This window comes from Thunnus albacares, chromosome 15 (genome assembly GCF_914725855.1).
Source record: "Thunnus albacares chromosome 15, fThuAlb1.1, whole genome shotgun sequence".
Taxonomy (NCBI): domain Eukaryota; kingdom Metazoa; phylum Chordata; class Actinopteri; order Scombriformes; family Scombridae; genus Thunnus; species Thunnus albacares.
Window position 1 is genome coordinate 12,600,332 of NC_058120.1, and position 26,124 is coordinate 12,626,455.

General features: G+C 41.6%; 1 protein-coding gene across 1 annotated transcript in view; it reads right to left on the bottom strand.

Moving 5' to 3' along the window:
• LOC122998258 (latent-transforming growth factor beta-binding protein 2-like) overlaps positions 1-25,855 on the bottom strand; it is an 83,812-nt gene extending 57,957 nt beyond the window's left edge. Inside the window, exons 1-3 of the mRNA XM_044375041.1 lie at positions 25,002-25,855; positions 22,363-22,436; positions 10,151-10,421 (exon numbers count right to left, since the gene is read on the bottom strand). Coding sequence (XP_044230976.1) covers positions 10,151-10,421; positions 22,363-22,436; positions 25,002-25,480 — 824 coding nt within the window. The 5' untranslated portion in view covers positions 25,481-25,855. The remainder of the gene's footprint in view (positions 1-10,150; positions 10,422-22,362; positions 22,437-25,001) is intronic.
• Between the last annotated feature and the right edge of the window lie 269 nt (positions 25,856-26,124).

Below are 26,124 nucleotides of genomic sequence, written 5' to 3' on the forward strand. Positions count from 1 at the left end.
TTTTCACCTTTAGCATTTATAAATTGAATTTTCCAAGCTACAAGAGATCCAGAAGGGCCTGATTCTGGATAGAAGTAAAGCAATGTGGTTGCTGTGGTTCAGGGGCCAGAATCAAAATGCCTGGAGACATGGTGAGCTGAGAGGCCATTCAATACTCTCCAGTTTATTGTAGTTGTTCTGATCATTCACTCAGTAAAATGCCACAAGACAGTTCAGCAGGAAGAGCCATTACAAAGTGCTGACTGAGGCTATGCCTACGCTGGCCAGTGTCATATGTCAGACTGCTCTGACAACAGGCCAAAGAGGGTTTCCAATAAGTGAGGTGATTGAGGAAGCTTTTGAACGGGCCTGTAACGTCGGTTTGAAAAGCAATAAAAACTTTGCCGGAGGTTTGCAGAGAACATGAGGGAAAAATGCACGATCAAGAAGGCCAACACAAAGTTAGGTTTTCACATCTAGATATTAAAGAAACAAGAAATTCATATGTGTGGAGGTTTGAGCTGTTAGATGTGTCCATTTGTCGCTTTTGGAGCTGGAAGTTGAGATCTACTGCATTGCTCAGGCCCACAGGAACCCCTCCATCCTGACATCTGAATGGATTAACTGGTCCCATGCACAGACATACTGCTAATTTATGCTTTCAACACCATGCCCCATATCTGGGAGATGAGCCTGATTGATGCTGTCTCCATCTGCCTCAGCTCCGGAGCTGGAGGCTGGAGTGCATTCTGGGATAGGCGCCCCTCTTCCTATAACTGCAGTACAATATTTGTCCCTCTGACAGCTGCATCTGCACAGTCCTGCTTGATGAGTAGGATTTGGCTGAAGATGCTGGGCCCGCTGGCAGTGCGGCACAGACAGCGTGTTTCGGACGAGGCTTTGGAGAGTTGGGATGGAGAGAGAGAGAGAGAAAGACATATCTGTCCCACGCTGAGTGCTGAGTTCTCTATGGTCCTTTGTTCCCTCTGGCCTAGCAGGAAGCCAAACACTCATGGGACTCGTTTGGCTCTGTATTTGTAGAAAGAAACACACCAACTCTTCCTGGCCTGGCTCAGTCAATATTGTTGTGTTAAGCTTCCTCAAATTCAAAAGATCTACCGCACATTTAGGCTGTCTTCCACGCACATGTTACAACATATGCTGAATCAATCTTTGTTCATATTCTACAATCATATCTTATACAAAATTAAACGTTTCCTTTCTTTTTCCAGCCTGTGGAGGGTTCACCTGAGGACAGTGTGGCCTCCACAGCTGAGTCTGCACTCTGTCATGTTGATGTTAAACCCACAGTAGCAGAGGTACACAATGTCCCCCCCAATACCACAAAACCATAGTAGAGGATGTCCAGCCATGTTCCGGAAAGCCCTTTCCCATTCATATCACAAGTGAAAATGCTCACAAGAGACCAGGGTCAGGGCAAAGGTCAAGTTTGTGGCACCAGCACACAAGACAAACATGCCTGCAATCCACAAGCAGAAAGCCAGTTAACCTGACCCCATTCAAGTTCATTCCCACTCTACCCACGCAGGGATAGAAATCACAACTCTAGACACATGGTCATTTGCCTGGTTTGGAGAGGAGTTAGAGCCTATTCAGAAGAGAGCAGCACATACAACCTGTGGGAATTACCCATTGACTGTATATAAATATGGACGTCATGACAGCTCCCCAAAAGTGAAGCTGAAACATCTTGATCGCCCCCTGCTAGCTGGTTGCAGTATAGGTCATAAATCCCGCCCCCTTCATGTTAGCGGATGGGCCATGAGCCAAACTAAAAAATCAAAGTACATATGGAATATATTTTTCCCAAAGATGGTTTCTGTCATTTTAGGTAGTTCTTAACACGCTGATGTTTGTTCAAGTGCTTATTTTTCTGATAAGTCTGTTTTTAATAAGTTATTTGATGATATGAAAAGGGGGTGTGACATCGTGATTGACAGCTGTGACAGCCGCACTCAAACCTCCATCAGGCGGTGGATGAGGGGTCATGTCCCATGGCCCATTATCCCACTTCCCAACTCTACTGTGCAGACTCTGGCTCCAAATGACATCACACAAGCAAGATGGCAGCTCCCAGAAAGGAGATATTTTGGCTTCACTTTTGCATAGCGGTAGAAAGTGGAGACGCATCATCCATCTTTATATACAGTCAATGGAATTACCCTGCACTTTACCCCTCTACTCTACTTTAGCCTGACTCCCCATCTGCAGGCCTCCTATGTTTTGGCAGTGGCCGAAAAGGGAGATAAGAGGATGATTCTGGACACGTCCTCTTTGAGTAGCAAAGCAGACTGCCAGGTGGTACAGTAGAAAAACTTTCCCAGGCTGAATGATATATATTTTAGTCTTAAGAACACACATATCTGATCAAAGTCAAAGGCATCAAGAGTATTATGAGATGGAAAGCTACTGTGGGATTTGGCCTACTCTCTTAAATTTATTATCCTCTCAACTGAGTTATGAGAAACTTGTTAAAGTGAATTTCCACTCCCGCCTTTCAGTGTAAATGATCCTATTTTATTCAATCTCTGCATTTCTGTTACACTTGATACCTTAAATTCTTCTGTGATCTTTACTACCAAGAGCACTGCTGGTGACAATAAAATAATATTTCCATACAGGTGCTGGGGTCACCTACAGGGTTTTAACAGCGGCTCCCATCAATGCTGGTGGTGTGGTTTGTCTGGAGTGGGAGTGAAAGCAAACAGTGATCCATGATTAACATAGAGAACTCCCACTATGACCACAGTTTCCTCTGAGGAACGGCTGTGTGGCTATGTGCAAAGCCTTGAGTCAACAAGCCACACAACCACCAGGCCGATTAGTCACCAGGCAAATGGTGGGACAGATACAAGCAAAACAGTTCATGCAGAGAAAGACGTATGTATCACCCTCTTAAGGGTCGTTCTGCTTCATGGAACTGGGAGTTTTTGCTTTTCTTCAACATCTCAATATGTTACTGGGTGTGACCAAATTTGTCATCACTGAAGCAAATTGCACTTTGCACAATTGTACAGAGCAATTACTGTTTTAAGCATGGGCCAAAACACTGATGCAAATTAAATTTAAAACATTTTAAATAAATAACCAGTGGTGAAATTGGGGTACACAGATCCAACTCTCTCTCTTCCGATACTGTTTCCAATACCTCAACTGCGGATCTCACTGCCAATACCAAGTATCTATCCCATACCAGTTTTTTTTCCCAAATTTAAGGCTAGGGGTTACTGTGGCTCTTAAAACTGTATCGGCGGTCAGCTTCAATGAATGTAACTGATCATGGAAACACTGAAACAGTTTTTTATGTAGATCAGTATGGCCCACACAAGATCCACTTAATAAAGTCAGTGCCTGTGTCAATAATGATCTAGTGTATTAGATCAGTGCATCTCTAGTGATGAATTATATTTACATTGGCCAGGTAACTACAATTCATCCCCAGTGATAATTACAATTTATCCACCTACTTTCTCTACCAAAGTGTTGTACTGTCATATTGTGTCCTCAACTATCATATCATGTTGTACTGTCCCATCATACTGTATAAGTATCAGATCATATTGTATATTGTATATTGTATTGTATATCATATTATCATATATCATATTGTATATCATATCATATCAAATCACATTGTATTGCAATCACTGTCACAAGACATAATCACTTCACTTGAAGGGGGGGTTTATGAGACACATTGTTAATTTTCTTTATTCCTCTAAACTTGTTTGGTTTCACCTAAAGACAGTTGGTTCCAGAGCTCCACAGTAACCTCTAATGAAACAGGTTTGAGGTTCATTAAAATAACAATAGCATTATTCAAATTCCACCGTATTGATTGGCTGGCAATATTGTTGCCTCTGTCCTTTGGGGGCAAAATGATTTAGATGCTGAAGATTGATTGCCCTGTGTTAAAAAAAATGCAAGGGGCTGTGCTGTTTCAGCTACTGGTGAGATGGTAAAATACGAACTAGAAAGGCCAGTTTGAGTAATAGATCCATGAGTTTGAAGATTTATCAAAAGTCAAAATATTGCACAGCAGTTTACAACTTTGGAAAGTTATCCTCCATCTCAAGGATTACAAAGGTAAACTTTAGAAGCAATCTATGCACTTGCATGGATTCTTTGTGGGTAGTGGTGGGGACGCATCCTATTTCTTTATTAGGCTGTGATAGTAGAGTCTCCCAGTTGGGTTCAAATGGTGTCTCAACCCCTAAGCCATAGGGGTACCCCGCAAAAAACAACTTTTTGACTGATGATCCTGCACTGTGGCTATGCAGTGGGCTTCGTTTTTTCACGCAGAAAATGTAGAAACAGAATATCATTACCTTTTCCCAGTTGTGACATCGCAATGAGGGGCTTGTATGAATGATGAAATTTCATCACATCACAAAGTTGGTGAAGCACTGAGGAGTACCATCTCTGTGCTTTAACAGAAGCTAAATAACATCTATAACTGCAAAATCCAACCCAAGATTAGACAATGCCTGTTTTCCATAATACAGCCTCTTGAATGATTAGTCATCATGATGTCTAGAAGAGCCAAGTTATTCATCTAGTCATCATATTTCAGTTCCGGTTAAAAAACCATGATAACTTGACTGTACAGCTCTGTTGTCAAGATAGGTGCTGCCAACCTTCTTTAGTCTGATTATGTAACAGAGACCAGAGAGAGATGACCTTTGTAGGGATGACCTGCACACTGTGCACACATCCTGCTCTGCCCTGCTCTGTTTCCTGCAGAGGACTGATGTCAGAGAATAGTGGGGGTGTGGAGTTGATATGAAGGACTCATAGGAGGTGGTGAATACGTCCTCTATGCGTTATCACTGTTCCAGCTCAGCCAGGAGTGTTCACCACTGGCCCTGACCTTCATACTGGGAGCTGACAGACTAGCTGTGATCTACAGGATCTTGTGCTGACAGGGACAAGCCTTTCACTACTGCTGAGCACAGCACTCACAGGAAACGCTGGGTTACAGTGGAACGCATTTGTTCCACGGTAAAGACAGTACAGGTCTGAAGAGGAAACAGTTATTTGTTTGCCAGCTGCATATAGGATGTACCTATTTTAAATTTTACAGTTTTAATCCTACAGAACCAGCAAATGGGACATTTGGGACACAGCTGAAAGGGTCAGAGGAGAGGTAGAAGACTGGAGACAGGAACACAAGAAGAGGGAGTAGGCACAAAGTTGTGTTCCAATATCCCAGAATCCCACTGTATATAAGGCTCCTCATGTGTTTTGTCCATCCCACCAAGACTTTTACTCTAGGCTGTCATTCTTAAATGTGCTGGATTCATTCAGTGGGACTATTCATGATTTACATTCATATTCTCTAAAATAACATTTTAGAGGGCAGCTGTGCCCAGACAGGGCTGACAACATGTCAGTTGTCATTAGATTCTGAGAGAAATTCCATCTGAGCTAAAGTTGGGTAGATTTGTCACCATTGATGTGGCCAATATGAAAGGAGAAAGCGATGTAGAAAGGATAAAATACTCTTTGCACTAAGTCAATTTAGTAGCTGTTCTGGAGCTTTCAATCATATTACATAATTCTTGACAGCAGACAGAGTTTGTCCAGTTGTCATGGTATTATAGATACTCCAATTTCATTTTAGACTTCTCTTCCAAGTTGAGACTGAAAGTTCATTCTTGACCTTGGAACAGCAGTTGAAAAAATAGTCTTACCCCCCAATAATCTTTTGTTTGGTTAAAAATGCCAGTGAAAATTTAGACTCTAGAGGGTTTCTGACTGCTGCTGGCCTGGGCAGGGTACCTTCAAAGCATTTTAATGTTTCACTTGTGAAATGGACCTTGTCCATTTTGAGTTGATGTTTACATTTTGGTGAGCTCATTAGGAATTTTAAATCCTAAAAAATATGTCTCTGATTATTTCGGTATACTGTTGGGTAAATGCCAAAAAAGACTGGTGGAGTCTATGTCTATAATAGAGCTAGCTATATTAACTTATTACAGATCTTTTATAATAGTAAACTGAGTATCTTTGGGTAATGGACTGTTGCTTGCAACAAAACAAGACATTTGAGGTTGCACCTTGGGCTTTGGGAAACAGTGATCGATATTTTTCACTGTTTTCTGACATTTTATTAACCAGAAAACTAATTGATAATGTTAGTTGGAGCCTGAGTTTGAGGTTATTTAGAAACACAGTTGCTATGGCATTGACTGTTCACTAGAGAGCACTAATATATTTTTTCTTCAACTGTCCAGCTCACTACACGTCTCGGTGACAATTCTTTAAAAAATTTAAGGGATCCTTATCAAAATTTGGTATGTGTTTATGTAAAAGAATGACTGAATCGGCCGATATATAAGTCTTGGATTTTTTAAAATTCCAAAATACTGATATCAGTTTCAGCCTATAAATCCAGAATTGGTTGGGCTGTTGACTGATATGATGTGATATGATGTGATATGATATGATATAATATGATATGATATGATATGATATGATATGATATGATATGATATGATATGATATGATATGATATGATATGATATGATATTGCTGGTAACATGTAGACACTTGGGAAATTCTGAAATCCCCTTATTCCAGAACTGAGTCAACAGTTTAGTAAAAAACACTTAACCTCTAACAGAGTACCCAAACCACAAAATCTCCTTTGGTTGCTCAATGCCTAATCAAAAAAGACTGTTCCTAGCCACACAAGTTTTAGGTGCTGGCCTGCTGAAAATTGAGTTAAGCATCATCGTCGTTGAGATGTTGACAAACCTCTTAAAGTTGACCGCAGACACTACTTTTTCCCTGCCTGCCGCCTGCTGACATGTACACACAGTGGGGTTTCATAACTGTGAGCCAGAATTGACTGGACAGTAAGACGTGAGGCCAAGTAGCAGGTCTGGGCATTGGAAAGTTTAACAGATCCTAGACTACAATCTGGACTTTAAACTAGTGCTGTCACCTTACCTTGTCCCAGTAGACAGCTCACTTTCTCTCTCTGATTGCTGCTTTCTCTTATTATCATTCTTTACTGTTCTTTCCCTGCTTGTCTGTTTCATTCCTTCTCCACACTATTTCTTGTTCTTGGCGCCTCTTGACAGGCTGGGTCAGTAACAGGGTGCTGCTGACATAACAAGCCAAATCTGCTCCAAGACAGACATATATAGTACCTCGCACCTTCTCTAGTGGGGAGAAATGAAAGGAGACTAGCTGGGTGCTACATGTATAGGGTGACCTTTGCACCCTGGGTTTATAAGTAGGAGATAGACCAACATGATATATCTGAACCCCAGCGTCTGTCCTCCCACTCCTCTTCTTACTCACTCTTAATTGAGCCTAGTTGGCACCGGTGTTTGTCTCTCTATCTCACTCTCACTCTATGACCTCACATTGCTCGTGCTTTCCTGGCTTTGGAAACAGTGGAACCTCAGCCTGATATATGATACCAAGACTTGCATCCACCACTTCTCCAGGGGGAGCACTGTTCCACCCCTAAAAGATCATTCTGGGCCAAGACAATGCAGACCATTTGCTGCTCCTTCACAAGGGCTGAGCTTTAATGTGCATTACACAAGCACTCAATACCTTCCTGGAAGTACCAATGAAACAGACTAGTGACTAATGTTTCAATGAAAACATTTTACAATTTTGGCAAATGTTTTCATACTGACCAGCAAATTTCAAGAGCAATCTGTATACTCCATTACAACAACTAGGCTAATAACTGGATTAGTCAGAACTGTATCCTTGGAAATTCCGCACTCCAGTAGAGGGAAATGGCTCATCTTGAACTTAACAACACTTCTTGTTAACAGTTAGTCAGCTTCAGCAGAAGCATGAAAGGTGAACACAATCATAGTAAGGGCATGTGTGACTCAAGAACAGAGTCTGCTTCTTACAATGTTTAACCTGCAGCCTCGTCTCTTTCAATTTGTCCCAGATCTGTGACTCAGGACACAAAAATGTCCTGTGAGTCACGAACAAAGAAAACACATGCATAGCAACTGTGCAGACTTCAGAGGTCTTGTATTGATTAGAAGATTTACAATGACTCCAAAATAATTGTTTTGGGAAGGAGGATGTATAAAAACTCTTTTATGAACCATCTGCCAAAACATTCAGTAGAATTTCATTGAGCTACCACAAACATGTGGATGGCTAAGCCAGCGTAATTCCATAACACCAGCAAAAGCACAAAGTGACATGAGACCCTCACAATTAGCATGAGGAGCACCATAAATGTCAGCTGTAATTGAGAATGTTAAAGTGGTTTGGTGGAGAGAAATTACCCAGATGACAAACTGGCTAAAAAGTGAATGATGACCTCAGTGCCCAAACAAATTATGGCACTTAGACCGACTGTGAGTGGATTAGAAAAGCACTGGGCCTGAGTCCAAAATGGAGAGCAATTTGACAAGATAAGTCTGAACCTGTAAGCAATCCATCAAAAATATTCCCGGAAACAATTACTCCCTTTCAACATCTTTGATCAAGAATACAGTTCTAGCCATGGTAAAGTGATTAATCAAACCAAAAAGTTATTTCCAACAAGATTGGAACAAAAACAGTGAGACATTCGAGCCAAGAAACTATTAGACCTGACTGATTAGCAGTCTTTGGAGAATTTGCTGAATGTACTGAAAAGAAGCCTTCGTCTGAGCAATTATAAGTTGGATACATTATAGTCACAGTTATTCCAATAAATCAAAGAACAAACTGAAATAGTCAAAGCCTAAAAATATAATCATCCCACCCTATTTTCATAGCAAATAGTATGGGTTAATACTTCTGCCTGGTAAATCATGCTATATTTTCCAACATTTTGCTGATTTACCTTAATATCTTTTCAAGCATGGCAGCAAATGCTTACTTGCTTTACTTAGTGTTTGTTTTACTTTGAGTGTATTAAAGATTTAACATATGAACCCAGTCATCTGGTCTGATTTATTGCAACGATAAACACAACCAGCGTTGAAAAGGAGCGTAATGAACTACTGTTTGTTCAAGGGCTTTTAATAATTTCAAATAGAACAGTGTATCAATTTGTTTTCTGTGAGCCTGCCTGCATGACAGTAATGGTAGCTTAAACAAATATCTCGCTGTGAAAAACCACAGCATACAGTATATTAAGATGGCTATGTTTACCTTTTTTCTGATTCGAGAATAATAGATTTTCATGCAAAAAAAAGGGTGAGAATCTGTGTGAATGTCAAGGTTTCATTATTAAATTATATAGACAGAAATTAAAATGTACAGTTGCATATCACTGTGTCATGGCATCAGACCAAATTCTGTGGTTGGGCAGCAGGAGTGACATTGTGGATTAGGAGATATAAACCAAAACCTGCTAATATTAAAGTTCCAGCATTACATCATTTTCATGAGTCTGATGGGCTCAAAACCAAAGTAGAATTTAAGAATCACTTTATGCTGAGTGCAAAATGATAAAGGCATGGTCAAAACAGCTTTTAAAACAGCAATTTTTCACAGCAGAATCACATTATTTCAATGGAATCACTGACAGTGGATTTTGCTCACTTGGGCACAGAAAATCCATGCAAATTTTCCATGTCAAGTTAAACTTTGACTCACAAATTTGCACTGTTGACCAAAAGTAAACCATACTATCCTTTGAAGGAGAACCCGAGGGTCCAAAATGGAGAAAGCTATTGTAACTTATTAGCAGTCCTACACTGTATAACATTAATTGTTAAACTGCTTCATAAAAGAAGTATGGTTTGTAGCCTGTTATGTGACTGGAGTTTGTGGTACAAATATGTTTGTTGAATAAACTGCGTGATCTTGTCCTGTTGGTGACCTAGCTAACAATCTTGCTAACTGACAGTTAGGCCTAATGCTAGTTATCTGACAGTTAGCAAGACAGCAAGCTAGGAGAACTTTTTCCCACTTCAGTGACTCATTACTGAATGAAATAATGTACCACACTGAAAAAAAACTGCCTGAAGGGAGTAACAGAGAAAATACCTCAGTAGCTTGTGGTTTGACAGCTAGTGTACAGTAGTTATCTAACCTTGACTGGGCCATTAGTCAGGAAGATGTTTCTCTTAAAATGTAATTTGTTTGACTGATCCTTATTTGGCAAAGCTGTGAGGCTTCCTGGCTATAATAAGAAGAGGTAGAGAGGCACAGCTGCGTCACTTACACAGCGTGAGCAGGCTGTCTGGTGGTCGCAGGTCGTGGGGTCTGCACCCTGGTGATATCGATGGCTTGCCTTTCTGAGGGCCGTCTCCGCGGTTGGTCTCTCTGGAAAGGGTTGATCCCGGGTTGAACACGCCTCAGGGCGCCTCTGTCGCGGATGTACACCTGCTCTGGAGCCACCTCCTCACAGCGGGGCCCCTGGAAGCCTGAGCGACACACACAGGTATGTGGCCGGCTGCAGGAGCCACGGTTCTGGCAGGGGGGCTGGCAATCAGCTGAAGAGAGAGCACAGATGTAGATCGAGTTTTCAACAGGTCATGTTAGAACATGTGCCCCCCTTGTATGAAGGAGCAGTAGCAGAAATGGCTTTCCCTGATCTCAACACTGGGGCTCACTTTAAATTGATTCAATCAAGGGGCCATTAGTTTCACTTCTCAACCCTTTTCGTCCTTTTTATGCAGTAGAGAGCCTGGAGGGGCTGTCATGTTCAGTTTCTCTTGAGTCTTTAACTGCCCTGTTCAGTCTAAATGTATATGATCACCTACATTAAACCCTTATCCAATTTCTCACTAAGGTAAAGCCTATACTCAAGGTTCATGACTCGGTTTAGGGCATTTCTATATGGAGTGATTTCCTAAAAAATACCTTCCGTTGCTGATTGTGAATCCAGCGTGCTTTCACTGTAACACAGGCAGCTTAAAAGGGTAATAAAACCGAGGTCATAAAATAATGAGCGAATGGGAAAAACTGGAAGGTCTAACTGTAAATAGCTGACACTTCATCAAAGAAATGGCCTACAGAGCTATATCTTGTATTTGAAAAACAAACTAAATCTGAAGGGGCTTAACTGTACTTAAAAGATAAATGTGTGCATAATATTTATCAATAGTCTGCAAATGCACAGTGCTGAGGTCATTTCATGGTCATGGAAAATAATCCGTGTCACTCTACCAGCCCACCCCCACACCCTCCCATCACACTCCTGCTACTTCAAGTACTGAAAGACCTGTGGCACGCAATTTAAAGTAAACAAGCCCTCGATCTTGTGACACGAATGTATGTAGTAGACGACACTTGAGGATTTATGACATTGTCCTCAAACAGTAAATCAGGCCACCGGTCTGTAGTGGCTAAAGCAAACAGTGGCGCTCTGTCAACAGGGCTATGGAATGCTATTGACACAGATGCTGTGGACACTGACAGATCGCAGGCAGGAACACTGCCACAGCTCTTGGCAGTGAGGAGTGCTGGCAGTCAAAAGGGCCCCACTGGGTGCAAACAGCGCTCTACCTGCTGCACACTTCCTGTTATTGCGATATTGCTCAGACTGCGGTACCACTTTATGTTTCCTTTAGGCTTGAGTGAAAGCACACTGCACCCCAAAAAATCCTGTTCTTGATGACATGAGCTCAAAGAAGAAGTGACAGAGAGAAACATGACGGCGCTGTAAAACAACTGTAACTTCAGACTTTTATTTCCACAGACATATTGCCAGAAAGAACCCCAAATTAAGCTCTGTAGTTTTCTCAGATCATGATGCGTGTTTATCGAAAGGCCACTGCATTAAGCACTGACAGGCTGTGGTATGATGAGAAAAACTAACAAATTGGGGATTAAATATCACACAATTACCACTCTCTTGTGCTTTATGGTGAAGCAAATTTTATTTAGACCAAACTAATTCACTCAAGCATTTTGTTTTAACTGCTCTGAGGAAAATGTCGCCACTTTTTTTGATGAAGCGTACACATTTAGAGAAATGCGGTCGCGGATTTGTATAACTTGGTATGTGATCTGAATTTTCCATCATGGAATAAAACAGGAATTGCCTGAGCTCTGTTTGGCAAAGAGTTAAATACATCATCGAAGTCAAGTACGAGCTGGCTGAGTGCCACCGTCTTGTCCGGAGTCTGTTTAACCTCAAGTTTGGGGATGAAGCGGCGGATCAAAAAGGCCACAGATTCCAGCGACATTATGCCGAAGGGGGGCAGATGTCGGTAATGTGTGAAACTGCATTCTTAAAATAAACTGTCTGAATTGAAACGAGAAACAGCGGGGGCCAGAAAAATAAGCCAATAAATGGTGGTTCACGGTTGGCTTATGTTGGGATATGTGTTCAATCGCGTGACGTGTGTCCCCTTTTTTTTCAGCTGCAAGGCACGGAATCAACACCAGACAAATATGTCGCCTGTACTGACAATAGAGTGGACAGGTCAGTGACTCTGGGCTTGACATGTGCCCCACATGAAACCTCTTGCATAGCCGTAGCGTACAGTGTCACTGCCTGTCTGTGTTGTCTCTGGGCCCTGCCTCTGGGCTGTTGAACACATTGTCACAGTAATTGCTGTCGTGCAGATTTGTCTTGCACATCATTAAAACTAATTGCCTCACATTCCATCCATTTCACAAATATGCGCAGCAATTATTACTTTGCGAGAGTAATAATAAAATGAGAATTCATCGGAAATAAAAGAGGAGAAATGGCAAACATTCCTGGCATTGCCACTTCAGCCTTAATTACGACTGAGACAGACTGGCCAAGTTTCGGGAGGTTGTGTCCAGATCCAGTCATCTGAGAATAGGAGACTATTAAGACTGTTGTTGGCAGCTTCGGACCTTCCAAACAAACATGCTGATCCAGACGAATCAGTAATAAAACTCTATTAATATGGAATGAGCATTTTCTTTGGGCTCAGCTACAACATCTCCGACTTCATATTTAAGTAAGTCTGAGATCTGTATATGTCTTTTACCTCCAGGCCTCTCAAACGTAAGCTACATAATGACACTCATCGGGAAATTTTGAGGATGCCTGACCAACATCTCTAAAGAAATGCCGGAAAGCTGAAATTAATGTAAGTATTCATCCCTCTACAAATACTATTCACTTAGGGGTCAAACAAACAGTTTTCTAATAAAATAAACCATAAAACTAAGTTATTTATATTGTCAAAATTCTTTGTTGGATTTGAGGTGATCACACCAAAATCCTGTATGTATATTAAAGCAACCCAGGGGTCTTTTAGTGAGGTAAGTATTGTTTATAATGTCTCTAGCGGGTTACAGTTACCTGTTATAAGGGTAGGATTACATGTGCGTGTATATCTAGGGAAAATTACCATTCTTATTCCCCCTCCACTGGACTCTCATTTCCAATTTAGTGCTCGTTTCCAGCCCATTACAATCCACCAGAGATTCGCCTTCCCCTCGCTCTGACTCAACGTAATACAGCACATCAAAAGTTTATAGTCCTTTCATTCAGCAAGGGGCAATTTGAAACCAGTATCTGACATAACTCAAACATGTAAAGGAATCTCCTCTCTTTACACAGGTCAACAGTGCTACCAGCAGTAACCTGACATTTTTGAAAATAATATTGATACTGAAAGCATAATCGTAATAATCTTGGGAAGGACACAGGCTGAGCGCATTATGCACCATTATGAGATTTAGAGGCTGGGAGCTGCTCTGGAGGTTAGAATTTAGTGGAATATGAAAAAAGGCTTGACTAAAGGCCCTTTCAAACCCTGTAACTGAGAGACAGGAAGTTAGGAAACAAGAATGAAAGATAAAATGTCATTTGAAATTATGGTTGCAGCAACTTACCTTTGATTGGCAATTGCAGTATGGCCATTGCTGAATGCATCTGACACTTTAAAAAGGTTCTAAAAATTATTGCAACTTTGCACAAAACTGCACAGACAACTGTAAAACTCTTGTGACGGAATATGTGGTCTGGTGAACCTCCTGTGATGACAGCAGGGGCCTCTCTTTAGGAGTCACCACAGAACCTGACAGATCTCATGAAATAGGTCAAGTGGTGTAAGATTGTGGGAGGCAGCGGGGAGAGACAAGCTTCAAAATGTGCCTCTCATCCAAATACGCTATCCACTGAAGAAGTAAGAATTGGTCTATTGAGCAGTTAATACAATTGCTTCTCATTGCTAATCGTTTCAAGTGAGTGTTAATCTCTTTCCAACATGTGATTTCCACATGGTTGCCAGTGCAATTGCTATCTTTTCAGGCTTGCCAAAAGCTTACTTTGCTGTCTACAACCAAACTGCTGTTACCGTAACTCTGCTGTTTTCATTAAATGTTCAGAATTAAATTTCTCAATTGTTCTAATCAGACACAGAAGGGAGGGAGATTGACACTGTTTGACTGATCCATTATTTTCTCCTTGTGGTAAATCTTACATGGGTAATATTTCACCAAATTGAGGTGCTTCTGTCATAGATGCACATTTTTCAATCACAGTGTGGGGTTTTTTTTCAGTCCAATACAGTAGTTGGAGCTTTTAATTCTCCAAACCCACCAGCTCCATGGGGGGATTTTGTTAACCTACAGCTGACCCATGACACTGTGTACATTACTTTTAGCCATGCTATATTGTGCCTCTACCGCACCCCTTAAACTCCCGCATTCAGCTTCTAATGAGCCACATGCTGGGGCACTCTGTGGAGGATATCTGGATCTGTGGGCGTGTGCCCGCAACTTGTAAAGCTGACTCTGTGAGACGTGGTGTGCACTGAAAACCCACAAACCCTATCCTCCTGAGGGATCACATCCCAACAACTTCCATATGCTCTTTAAGCAGGAGGGTGCTATGATATATGGTTGGTGAGGGCTGCCCTAACAACACTCTGGCCTCAGCGAGCGTGTGTGTGACTGAAGGAGAGGGGAGCTTGTTGTTAATGTTGCTCTGTAAGTGTCAATCAAACCCATTCTTGCTAGTTTCTTTAGAGGCTAAATGCTGAGTGATGTGTAACGGCACACGAGCCCTTAAAAAAGTATCACCAAAAATACACTCCAGCTTCTCACTGCCTGTTGTTCTACTTCTCTCTCCATCATTTCTGTATAATCAATAGCTTATGGGTAAAGACGTACAAATAAACAAAAAAGGAGACCTACAGGAAGACGTCTAGGTCCAGACACTGAGTAGTACCTCATTTTCACTACACTTTCGTCCATGGTAGCAATTAGAAAAACATGTGGTGCATGAGGCCAAAACAGGACCCAATTGCAACCTACAAACAGACACACCAGCTGGAGTGGAGAAAGCAGCACTCCTGGTTTGGGGAGACAAACTGAGAGCGAGCTGTCCAGCGTCTCTGTTAATGATGGGTTTTGGGACGATGGGATGTGTATTGATTACAGGATCTGTCTAATGGGCCATAACTCTCTACAGGGCTGCCAGGGGAGTTATACCCCTGAACTGTGAACTGTGCAACCCCCACAGATCCACACATGACATATAAAGCCAAGGAGGGCTTTTGTGGCTGTCTGCGTAGCAGTAATTTTAACCTCAGCTCAACGATGTCACCAGAAAGACCAGCATTTTAAAAACCTCCTGTTCTTGTAAAATGGAAAGCACTGGTTCTCATTGGTGTTAACTCTTTTTTTTCAAGCTTTGGGAAAATACAGTTGCTTTCTGTCTTACTTTTTATAATGTGAGTGCTTCAGTGCTGCAGAATAATGGCGAGTGTATAATTTAATTAGTGAGATATAACTCTTTCTCATCATTAAATTCATCTGCGTCATATAAACTGAGAAGTAAGACATTGTTTTCAGCCAATCTGTAGCAACTTGCATTAAATTACATGTCAACTCTGCAGCTCCCTGTATTACATTGTAGATTAAAAATTACACATTCCACAGGATATTGACTCATCATATGTACAGTAACTCTGCTGAAAAATAAATGCATTCAGCAGGAAAGTCCTGGTCCTGCATCACGTGCTTGAATCTGGCTCATGACCTCTAGCTGAATGTTATATACTATCCTCTGAAGTGTACACTCAATGACTAACCTTTACTAGTGCAGTTCAAACATATGTTATGCACAATAAATCTCTTTTCTCCCAATGAAAAAACATACACACCTGACTTAAGAACAAATAACATGGTGCTATGAATGCGTAACCGCATTTGAGCCAACTTCTGGGAGTTCATCATGAGTTTGTGTGTGAATTCAGAAGACAAATACAACAGTAAGATCAGGGCTGATGTATTTGGATATTCTGTCTTGCTTCAGTGTGGTTAACAAAGAGCAAACTGACACGGCTTGTATCTATTAGGTGGTGACGGTGAACCTACATTTTTGGGTGCTGTTTTGGAGGTTAGAAAGTGTTCACACATGTACTGTGTGTCCTTGATACTTTCATGGAGCTGATCAGCTGCTTTACACATGTGGAAGCAAAAGACGAGCATTAAATGCGTTTCACACATAAGGTATACAGGTATACATTTACAAATCTAAAGAGTAATTGTGATAAATGATTCAACAAAAATGTAAAAAATGTTGATTTTATACTTATGCTAGGAATATATTATTATTTCATTAAATAATTCACATAAACTCTCAGTTTGATGACTTGGCCATCTATAAAAAACCCTAATTTCCTCTTTTAGACTTTAAATGAGCTTTCACTAAATCTAACCAACAAATGTTATGAGTGTAGAATGAGGTAACTATAAAAATGTTGAACAGCTGAGTCAAGCCTTTAACACGACTTAAATGACTCAGTGTATCCACACTGGAGGGCTTTAATCTTGTTCAAGCGGCACTGGGGACCTGGTGGAATTACTGCAGAGAAACATGCTAAATGCTATATTTTTTGCTTGGAAAGAGAGGGAGAGTTACCTTGTGAGAGGGGAGAGGTAAGCAAAGAGACAGAGGCAGAGAGAGTCTTTCTGCATGAGGAGTTATTTTAGGGTTGGGATGGGGCCCTGAGCGGCACAGCAGGCCAAAGAAAGCTGGAAGGCAATCAAAAAGAAACTCCTCTCTACCGTGTTTCACTCTGTCAATCATCAACTGCTTAAGGGACTGAAAACAACTTTATTCCTCTACAGGAATGATGCACCTTTCATCTGCACTCTCTAAAGCAGCAACAGGTTTAAATCAAGGGCCATCTGTGTGTGCTTTTTGGTTGGGGGTCATGCTCTCAGTGTTGGCTATACTTTCAGCATGTTGCTACAGTATATGCCGCGTGCTTTCACCAAAATTTTGTGATGTATAGCTGCAGAATCTAAAAGCCTTAAGGGACTTAAGGGAGCACTATGAGATAAAACGGGGTAAAACATAAAGCCAGTTCCTGTCTGTGCTAAAGGGGCTTTTCCCCCAATTCCCCTGTCTGAAGTATTCTATATTATCTTATATATTCACTCTGTGTGGCAGACCATAATATTAATCCAATTCTTAAAATAGTCATTTGGAGAAGCCAGAGCAACACAAGATGACTCTGATGCATAGTGACCCTGCCAATATGAGCTAGCCATGCTAGCACGAACCTCAGTCTGTCAGTCGGTCGGTCCACCACTTTGATCCAGATCAAAATATCTCAACAATTATTGGATTGACTACCATGAAATTTGATTCAGATATTAATGGTGCCTTGGGGATGAAGCCTAATGCCAATGGTGGTCCCCTGACTTTTCCTCTAGCACCACCAGCAGGTCAAAACTCTCACTTATCCTGTAAAATATCTCAATATCTACAGTACGAGATTACTGGTTGCCATCCTGGGGTTCCTGACCCCCACTTGAGGTCACCAAGGCTTCACAGGCCCTCTTGAATTTAAGGGGTGTAAGAAAAAACTTTTTTTTTGTATTGTGCTAATACCAATTATTGCTAATTCACAATTTTCAACATGCTAACATACCAAATTAAGATGGTAAACCTGGCACACATTATATCTTCTAAATATCACCATGCTGTGTCTAAGTAGCCTCACAAAGCACTAACATGGCTGTGGAGCCTTAGTTGTAAAATTAGTCTACACTACAACCCTGCCTTGCCAAATAGCTCATTTAACTCACACTACATGTCAGCCTATCCAAGAAGACATTTACAGCCAGAATGAGAGAAAGTCACATTTAAAAGCACAAAGATAATTTAAATTAGTTTCTGCAGTTACACTGGATTTTCTTTACTTTTCCGATGTTTTATTTGAAGTCTTGATATCCATAAGAGGATATTTTTGTGGTTTTAACCATCTCAATACAGTTTTACATCTCCTCTCTTAAGCTTCTCTCTGGAGCTCTGGAGACTGTTTTGTGTCTGCTCTACGCCCCTCTCTTCTGATTGGCTGACTGTTTTTTGATGAACGCCCAGGCCAACAGGTAATGGATTGTAGCCTAGAGTAGCTACTGTGGATAAAACCAGGGCTCTGGGTAAAACTCACCGGTAAATTGTGATGGCCACCACTGAGGATAATGTTATCCAACCTTTGGAAGGTTGTGCAATGACAAATTTGCTTCCTGACATCCAACAACTGAGCAGCGTTTCCTTCACTGTCTGTCTCTCCTCTGTTCCGCTGTGTGTATGTTTGTGTGTTGTGTGGACGGGCAAAACCCAGAGGAGACGAGGGAAACTAGCACGACCTTATATGACAGTATAACACACTAGAGACTCTCACACTGAGCTGAAATGAAACGAGTGAACATTAATTAGGTAAATGACATCAAAAAGCATATTTTGTTTCTTTCAGGAGGGGCACAAGGTCCTGTTGGAGGGGAAGGCTGAACACTGAGCGTTATGACATCACAACCTTACGGATGTCCAAACGGCTCCTTTAAAGGCACAGTTTCTCCTTGGACTGAGCATTTCGATATTTTCACAGTATTTTTATAGCACCTAGACCTGCTTTGAAAGCAAAAAAAGAAATAGAAATCTCCCATTCTACAATATGGGACCTTTAACAGTTCTGGCTTTAATTGTTTCTTTTTTCCGAGAAATGTTGTAAACCAAAACTTGAAAACAGTAATTCTACACTGATGTACAAGATCTAATTGAGGGTTACTGTATTTATCCTAAAACATGCCAGCAATACAACTTTTATCTTAATTCCACAGGTGGGTAGCTAACTATTTTGTAAACAGATTTCTGTGGCCATTCCCAAATCAAACAAATAGCAGAGATTTTACTGAACCAACAATCTTTGTATTCTTTGGCAATTACTATTTAGGCAGGTGTGCAACATTCCCACGGCCTACCGGTGTTGACAGATTTTAGGATAATGTTGACGATCCGTTGGTGAAACATTGCTTTCAATTGGTATAAAGAAGCTTGGAAATTTTTCTACAGGATTGAGGCTGAAGACATTTTAGACAGCATGGGCTTTTGAGTCAGTTTTTATGTCGAGGCAATGTTAACAATAATGCAGCTGACAGACAGTCTTGTCTTATAACTCAGCCGGGACTACTGCTGGGCCGTGACTGGGCGAGAATATGGCCTTCCTCATTTTAGCAGAAACACTTTTGATGAGCAGATGTGAATCTCAGCACAGCGGGGAATACCATAAATGCTGATATAGAAACAACATGCTCCATTTATCTCGACGGGAGCTGCAATCCTGCTTGCAAGTAAACAGATAGAAATACAGCCAAGCTTACACCTGGCCTCGCTTTACCAGCCAACAACAACAACACACATACAAGTTTGGTTCTTAGCCACCATTAATAAAATCAACATTAGTTAGGTAAAACCTCAGTCATAAAAACCTATGACCATTTATCTCTAATTACAGCGGTTACTTACTTGACTAGAAAAGAAATAACCATGACGCAGCAGTGGGAATGCAATGTTCCGTTCTTCTTAATGGATCAAAGTGTCCTATCAAAACATCGGCTATTTTCAGCACAAGGACTTTGCTTTAATACACAAACAAGCCTGCTATCCATCCATCCTGACGCCTACAACAGAGACAGTCAACAGCGAACCTGCCAGGACATGGGCAGGCTTTAGTCTTCAGAGAAGCAGACAACAATCTCCAGACCAACAGAAACCCAGACGAAAACCTTTTTATAAACACATTTCTACAGACTTGCACTCCCTGGACAACTAGTGATCCAATTCCTGTCATATATTTTGTAACAAGCTGGCAAAGCACAGGTTGGGTGCTATGGTTGCCCAACTGACCATCCCCTTGTTTTCAATTAGTCCAACTGTCACAGTCGCTTTGAAATTATGTTACGTGGTGTCCAAAAGGCACGCCTTCCTCGTAAACAGGAGTCGGAGGATTTGATAGGTGTTGGCGAAAAATAGTTACACAAACTGCGGTAGAGTGCGAAAAAGTCGAGGTAGCTTAGTCTTTCGTCCCGCTCAACTCAACACAAGCCAAGGACACCACAAGGAACGTTAAAGTCCTCCAAGTGATCAGTTTTCATAGAGCTGGCTGTTGGTCCAACTGACTGACGTGATTGACTGTGTATTTCCTGTTAATGCTTGTTAACGTGACTAGAGGTTTTTCCTCAAATCGTGAGAGACTGTTCTGGTTTGGTTTTTGTTGAAGTGATTTACATATGTATTTTGTTTTTTCAAAAAGGACTGAGTATTTTATGTTTTTTATGGACTGAAAAATGAACTCTTAATCACACATAAACGAACAATTTTATATTGTTTTGTTTATTGAAAAAGCTTTAACTCTGTTAATGCATTTTTTTAATAATAAAAATGTTGTGTTAATGTGCTTTTTTTTTTTTTTTTTTTACCAATGTCTATTTAAGGTTGTATGAGCCATTTAATTTATATTTAAGGCGAACCTCCTTTGTGTTGGCTGACTTTTTTTTGTATGTGTATGACTTAATGACTTTTGTCAGGATATCTCCTGGCTGGCACCCCATAAAATAATAATAAGTTACACACAAAAGCTGTCACAACTTGCTCTGAGCTCAACCCAACTGAACAAGGAGGCCATAACTCAAGACACCCAATCCAGTCTCGCAGGTGAAGCCTGCAGCTGACACTTTTCCTGTAATATTAGACATTACTTCAATCCCTTCAGTGAGAATTTCCTAGACACAGCTCAGCCATGATATGTTTTTACTTATGCTCCCAGCCGACAGGTTTGTTCCTTTTCTTTCCCCCACTGTGAACATGTTTTCTCATGCTGCCATCTCCTAATAAAGCAGCCGTGGGTCTCAGGCGAGGACAGAGTAAAGATAGCCTGAGCCTGTTTTCTCCACGGAGGTCTTCTACGTGGGGGCTTCCAGTCCCTGCTCCAGTCTGGGACCTTTGTGTTGGCACCTTGCCGGCCGTAGGGTTTCACTCAGCTGATGATAGCATAGCCTCCAGTCAGACCTGGGTGAGGGCCAAGCTGTAAGAGGGTCCAGATGCTTGGACAGACCCCTGGCCTGCTCAGATGCACTGCCTTGTTTAACATAGGCGCGTTAGACTGGACCTGTTACTTTCTGGCAGATTAAAAGTATTTGCTCTTTTAATTTGGGTAACTACAGCTCAACGTTAAATGTAATTTACACCTCAGTAAGTGTGCCTTTAGCTGGGACATGAGAAAAAATGGAAGGAGGCTTTGCGCTGGGCAAGAGGGAAGGAGATCTAATTAGGAGGCTGGGGCCAAACAGCATGTTGTGTAATCGACTGGCTAAATTGTGTGTGAACTGTGTATGGATGTGTGTGTGAGAGAGAGATAGAAAGAGAAAAAACAGTAAACAAGTAAAAAAAAAATAGATACATAGATAGATAACTGTGACTAAAACAGCTCCAGTTCCAACCTGTTATTACAGCCTCCAAGAAACAATGGTGGACATAAACCTGATTTGAAACATGACATGCAACAAGTACATCTGGTGTAAGTTGTAGCCATTTGTATTTTAAGCTTTTTTTTTAACATGATCAGGTCTTACATGACAAGACTGTGATCTGGCCAACCAGCACAGTCCAGTTTAAAACAGAAATAACAAAAACTAACAATTTGAAGTTGTGGCTGGATTATTCATCCACAGCCGGTGTCTTCTTCTCCACTTTTAATTATCTGGCAGTTCAGATATCCAATACTGCTGTGGTCAAGTAAAAGAAGAGGCCGTTCCACCCATAATTAAGGGGCTTTAGTCAAAAAGAGAGCCAAGTGCTAAGTGCTGGTAATTTCCACGCAAGGATCTTACATGAAAAGAAAAGGAAAACACTACATGATGAACATGAACATGAGGGCAATAACACCCTAGGAAAACTTTCACAGGGCAATTTCACTTGACAGGATAGTTATTAGTAGCCTTTTACTGTTATTTTTCAGTCTGTCTGCATACGGTTGTAAAGCCTCTCTGTCTGCATAGTTTACTGGTGGAGAAAACTCTAATATAGATAATGCAGGCTCTATTAACATGTAGGAGCTTAGTTTGCGAACAATAAAGTGTCAGTAGATGAATGAAAGAGTATTTTTCACATTTATTCAGATTTTACATATTAAAGGTTTTACTTACGTTTTATGCAGCGTCTGGTTCCAGGTGCCAAAGCCCAGCCGGAGCAGCACTGCTGACCTCCACACACATTAGGCCTGAATAAAGGAAGACAGACCCAAGAAAACAGGATGAAATAAAACACTGATCATACTGGTTCAAGCATACATTAATATAGAGGACCTCCTCATAATCCATATAATAATAACAATGAATGTGGAAGGCCTCAAACCTTTGCATGACAAAAGGATCTGATTGCTAAAGCTGTTATAGTTTCAGGTCATTCTGATGTGGCTAGCCTATTGATATGAACACCTTTTGAGATTACACTTTAATTGCATTTTATTCGATAAGCATTTCTGGGCAAGTCATGAAACTCTATCTGTTATGCGAGAGTCCAGAGTGAAAACAAATACAGAGTTATCCGAGCCTTGAAGGGATTACCCGAGACACATGGGACATGAAAAGCACCCTGCATCTTCTATAAATCACTGAGCAAATGAGAGATGACAAGTTTTAAACAGTCATAACTGGATTCTTTGCACTCTTTAATCCGTACTTGCAGAGGAGGCCAATTTCTTGCAGAGAGATAGATGAAAAGGCACCAGACCGCATGAGCAACTTCAGGGCAACAGTCAACGCGCTGGCATGGATCTGCGCCCCATCATCTTTTCACAAGATATTACAGTAAGTGGATGTCTGACTCGTGGTGATTTGAGGAGATAACAGGGATTGACTCACTGACCTCAGTCAGATTGCTCTCATTAGATACTGCGAGTGAGGCGTCACAGAGATAACATGCAGTTGTTTGGTCCCTTGATCTGGCAGGCTTAGCTCTGACATAAATCACACACATCAGACCAGACCCGTGCCAAAGACATCAGTCACCACATTCAAATTCCATCAAGGGACACATGTATGTAATGGAGAATTTCATGCAGCATAATTACTATGCCTCAGGTTAAAATACAGATAAGACCATGTTCACACCTTGTTATATTTCTGTTTGAACCCCGAACATGAGGAGTGGGGGTATTATTTCACCACTGAGCTATCTGGATCACTCAAATGTCTGACAGGTGCACTGAAAACAGAAAGGGGAGTCATACTGAGTCAACTCGAATGTAAAGGAAAAGAAAGGTTAAGTGAACCTAGCGCTGCCGGTGCCGCGGGGTACAGTAAATGAGTAAGCTAAGTGGGAATTCCAAGAGGAAATGTGTCATGAAAACACTCTAACAAGCAGCAGATGATTCCTCTGAAAATAATGAATCAACGTGTTAAAATTGCTGTGTAGACTACTATAAGGTAATGTTGCTGCAGATTTATGTAACACCACGTTTATGCTTCTTTAAAACTCAAAGAACCCTATTCATTCAACACTGGAGTATGTTTTTTTGGCAGTGTCAAGCAAGGCATTCGGCCCACGCTGCAATAAAGCATGTTGGATCTAATACTACAGCGCAGGCAGCTATTTTCTTTATGTGCTGCTTTAAATAGACAGCACCTCAATTCAAGCATGCATCACTGCAACTGTCTGAGTGACGGATATGTTCAGGGCATAAGTCCTTTTCCTCTTGGCTTTTTAAAGGCTTAAGGCAGGTGAGTACACATTATATGTATTCTTACAGATGGCAAACCAATTGGTTGAATCCTCCAATTGCTTGTAAAGAGTCCCCTATAAATTGGCCATATAAATAATATATTTCCTAAAAGCAAGAGGGACACACAAAAGAGATATTTCATTTATATTTCAGTGTCTGCAACCCAGACCATTCAAATCCCCTTCTGATTATGTAAACACCCTCCCCTCCGGTGTGTATCATGCTTTGTCCCTATGGAATAAACAGGACTGGATGCACAAGGGTTCATTTAACAAAAAGAAAAGAGCTCTAATATGGAAACAACCCATGGTCCTGTTCAGAGATTAACAGAGACAAAAAAACAAGGATTTGTAGCATTGACAGAGGGCCATCGGAGAAACAGGTGTTTCTGATCACTAAGTGAATGTGCAAATGTTCACCAGGCAAGGCTCCAGTTGAGCCACTACAATACATGGCCACAGGCAACAATGTGGATCTCCCAAAGTGGGGCACACACACTGAAGTGGTCTGCAGCCAGTTCCCCTGCTGCAATTTAAATATACTGTAATGTGTAGTAATGAGAGGAAATGGTCATAATGTAGAGTTGCATGAGTTTCAAAACAGTTCAAATGCAGTTCACCCATTCACATTTGCTGTGCATTAGATGTTTCGATTATCAGCATTTTAATCAGCACAGTGTTTAACCTCAGCTATTATTTCATGTCCTGCCATGACCGTTATATCAAAATACATACATTGGAGACATGCATGTTTATTTTGTGTACAGCACTTTCACCTATTGGGTAACACACACATTATCCTTGCAGCTTGTATTGATGTGGAAAAACAATTTACAGCCACTTTCTCTGGGTTGTTAAGTTACATCATCACTTGGTTTGCCTTGCAGGAAGATAGTTCCTGCTAAAGTGGGCCACCACCTCTTTGCAGTAAACCACATGGTCTGGTGTAGAAATAGGTCACACAAATTCCTAAAATTACTGCTCATACAGTGAAGCTAAACTGCTTGAACAGTTTGATAAAGCAAAGTAGAACATGCTTGTAGCACTTGGCTGTCACTCTTACCCAACAAGTCGCCTTGTGCTGGCAGAGCTGGGCTTGCTGCTCTGCCTGCGGTTCACTCTGGTTCTGTGCTGTGGGGAGTTCTGGCTGACCGGGTGTCTGGCGGTGCGCAGCGCACCATCCCGCTGCGCAGAGGCGAGGTCTTCCCGAGAGCTGCCTGCACCATGAGCCGGTCCTGCTTTGGATGTATGCCTGCCATCCCCTTGGGATGATGTGCCCCTGGGAAGGCGGACAAGAGTTCTAGACTGGATGGCCCCAGTAGAGGTTTCAGCGGATGGTCTGGAGGATGCATCGTCCTCTGGTCCCCTTGGCGAGTGACCTTGACTCCTCACCCGGGACTGCTGCTGGTCCCAGACCGCCTGTTCTGCGCCCGCACCCTCTTTCCTCACACCTGTTGTGTCCTTGTGACTATCACCAAGTCGCACCAGTGCAAGAGTCAGAACCATTAAAACAGCAAATCCCGCACGGTCCATTTTGGGCATGCAAAGTTTTGAAACTACCGCGTAAAAGGGCAGATCGCGTTACAGTTTTATCAACAGCCACTAAAATATGAGCAAATTATAAAAAAAAAACCGCGACTAGGCTACACGAGTTCAGCAAGACGGCATCCTCTCCCAAGAATGAAAGCCTGGATACCTCCTCATAATGCCCAGGTAAGACTATGCAGAATGCCTTCAGGTTAACAAATCAGCACTTAACTACAGTCCAAAAGTTAGAAAGCCTGTGACCTTTTCTTCTTCCAGCGCTGAAAAAAATGATATTTTAAACAAACATTATTCCATCTGTTTTAGTTTATGTTAAACAAGAGAAGAGGCGCAAAGAGAGCAGCGCGTTGGCTCCAGGGCTGCTGAAGCTGAACTCCTACTCCAAGTGAGAGGACTCGAGTTTGAATCGTGCTCCCATGAATATCACCACCTCCTTGGATCTGAAGTCACCGGGAATTTTTGTAGGGATAGCATGCGCTTTGCAAGAAGAAACTCCCCCTTGTCGGCAGTATTGTTGCTTCCACTCACTGCACCGCTCGGTTCATGTGCCCACACGCACTTTCACTGCCAAGTTACATCATATTACTGTGAGTCTTTTTCCTTTGAACAGGACTATTGGAATAATCATGAATGCAGCTGCG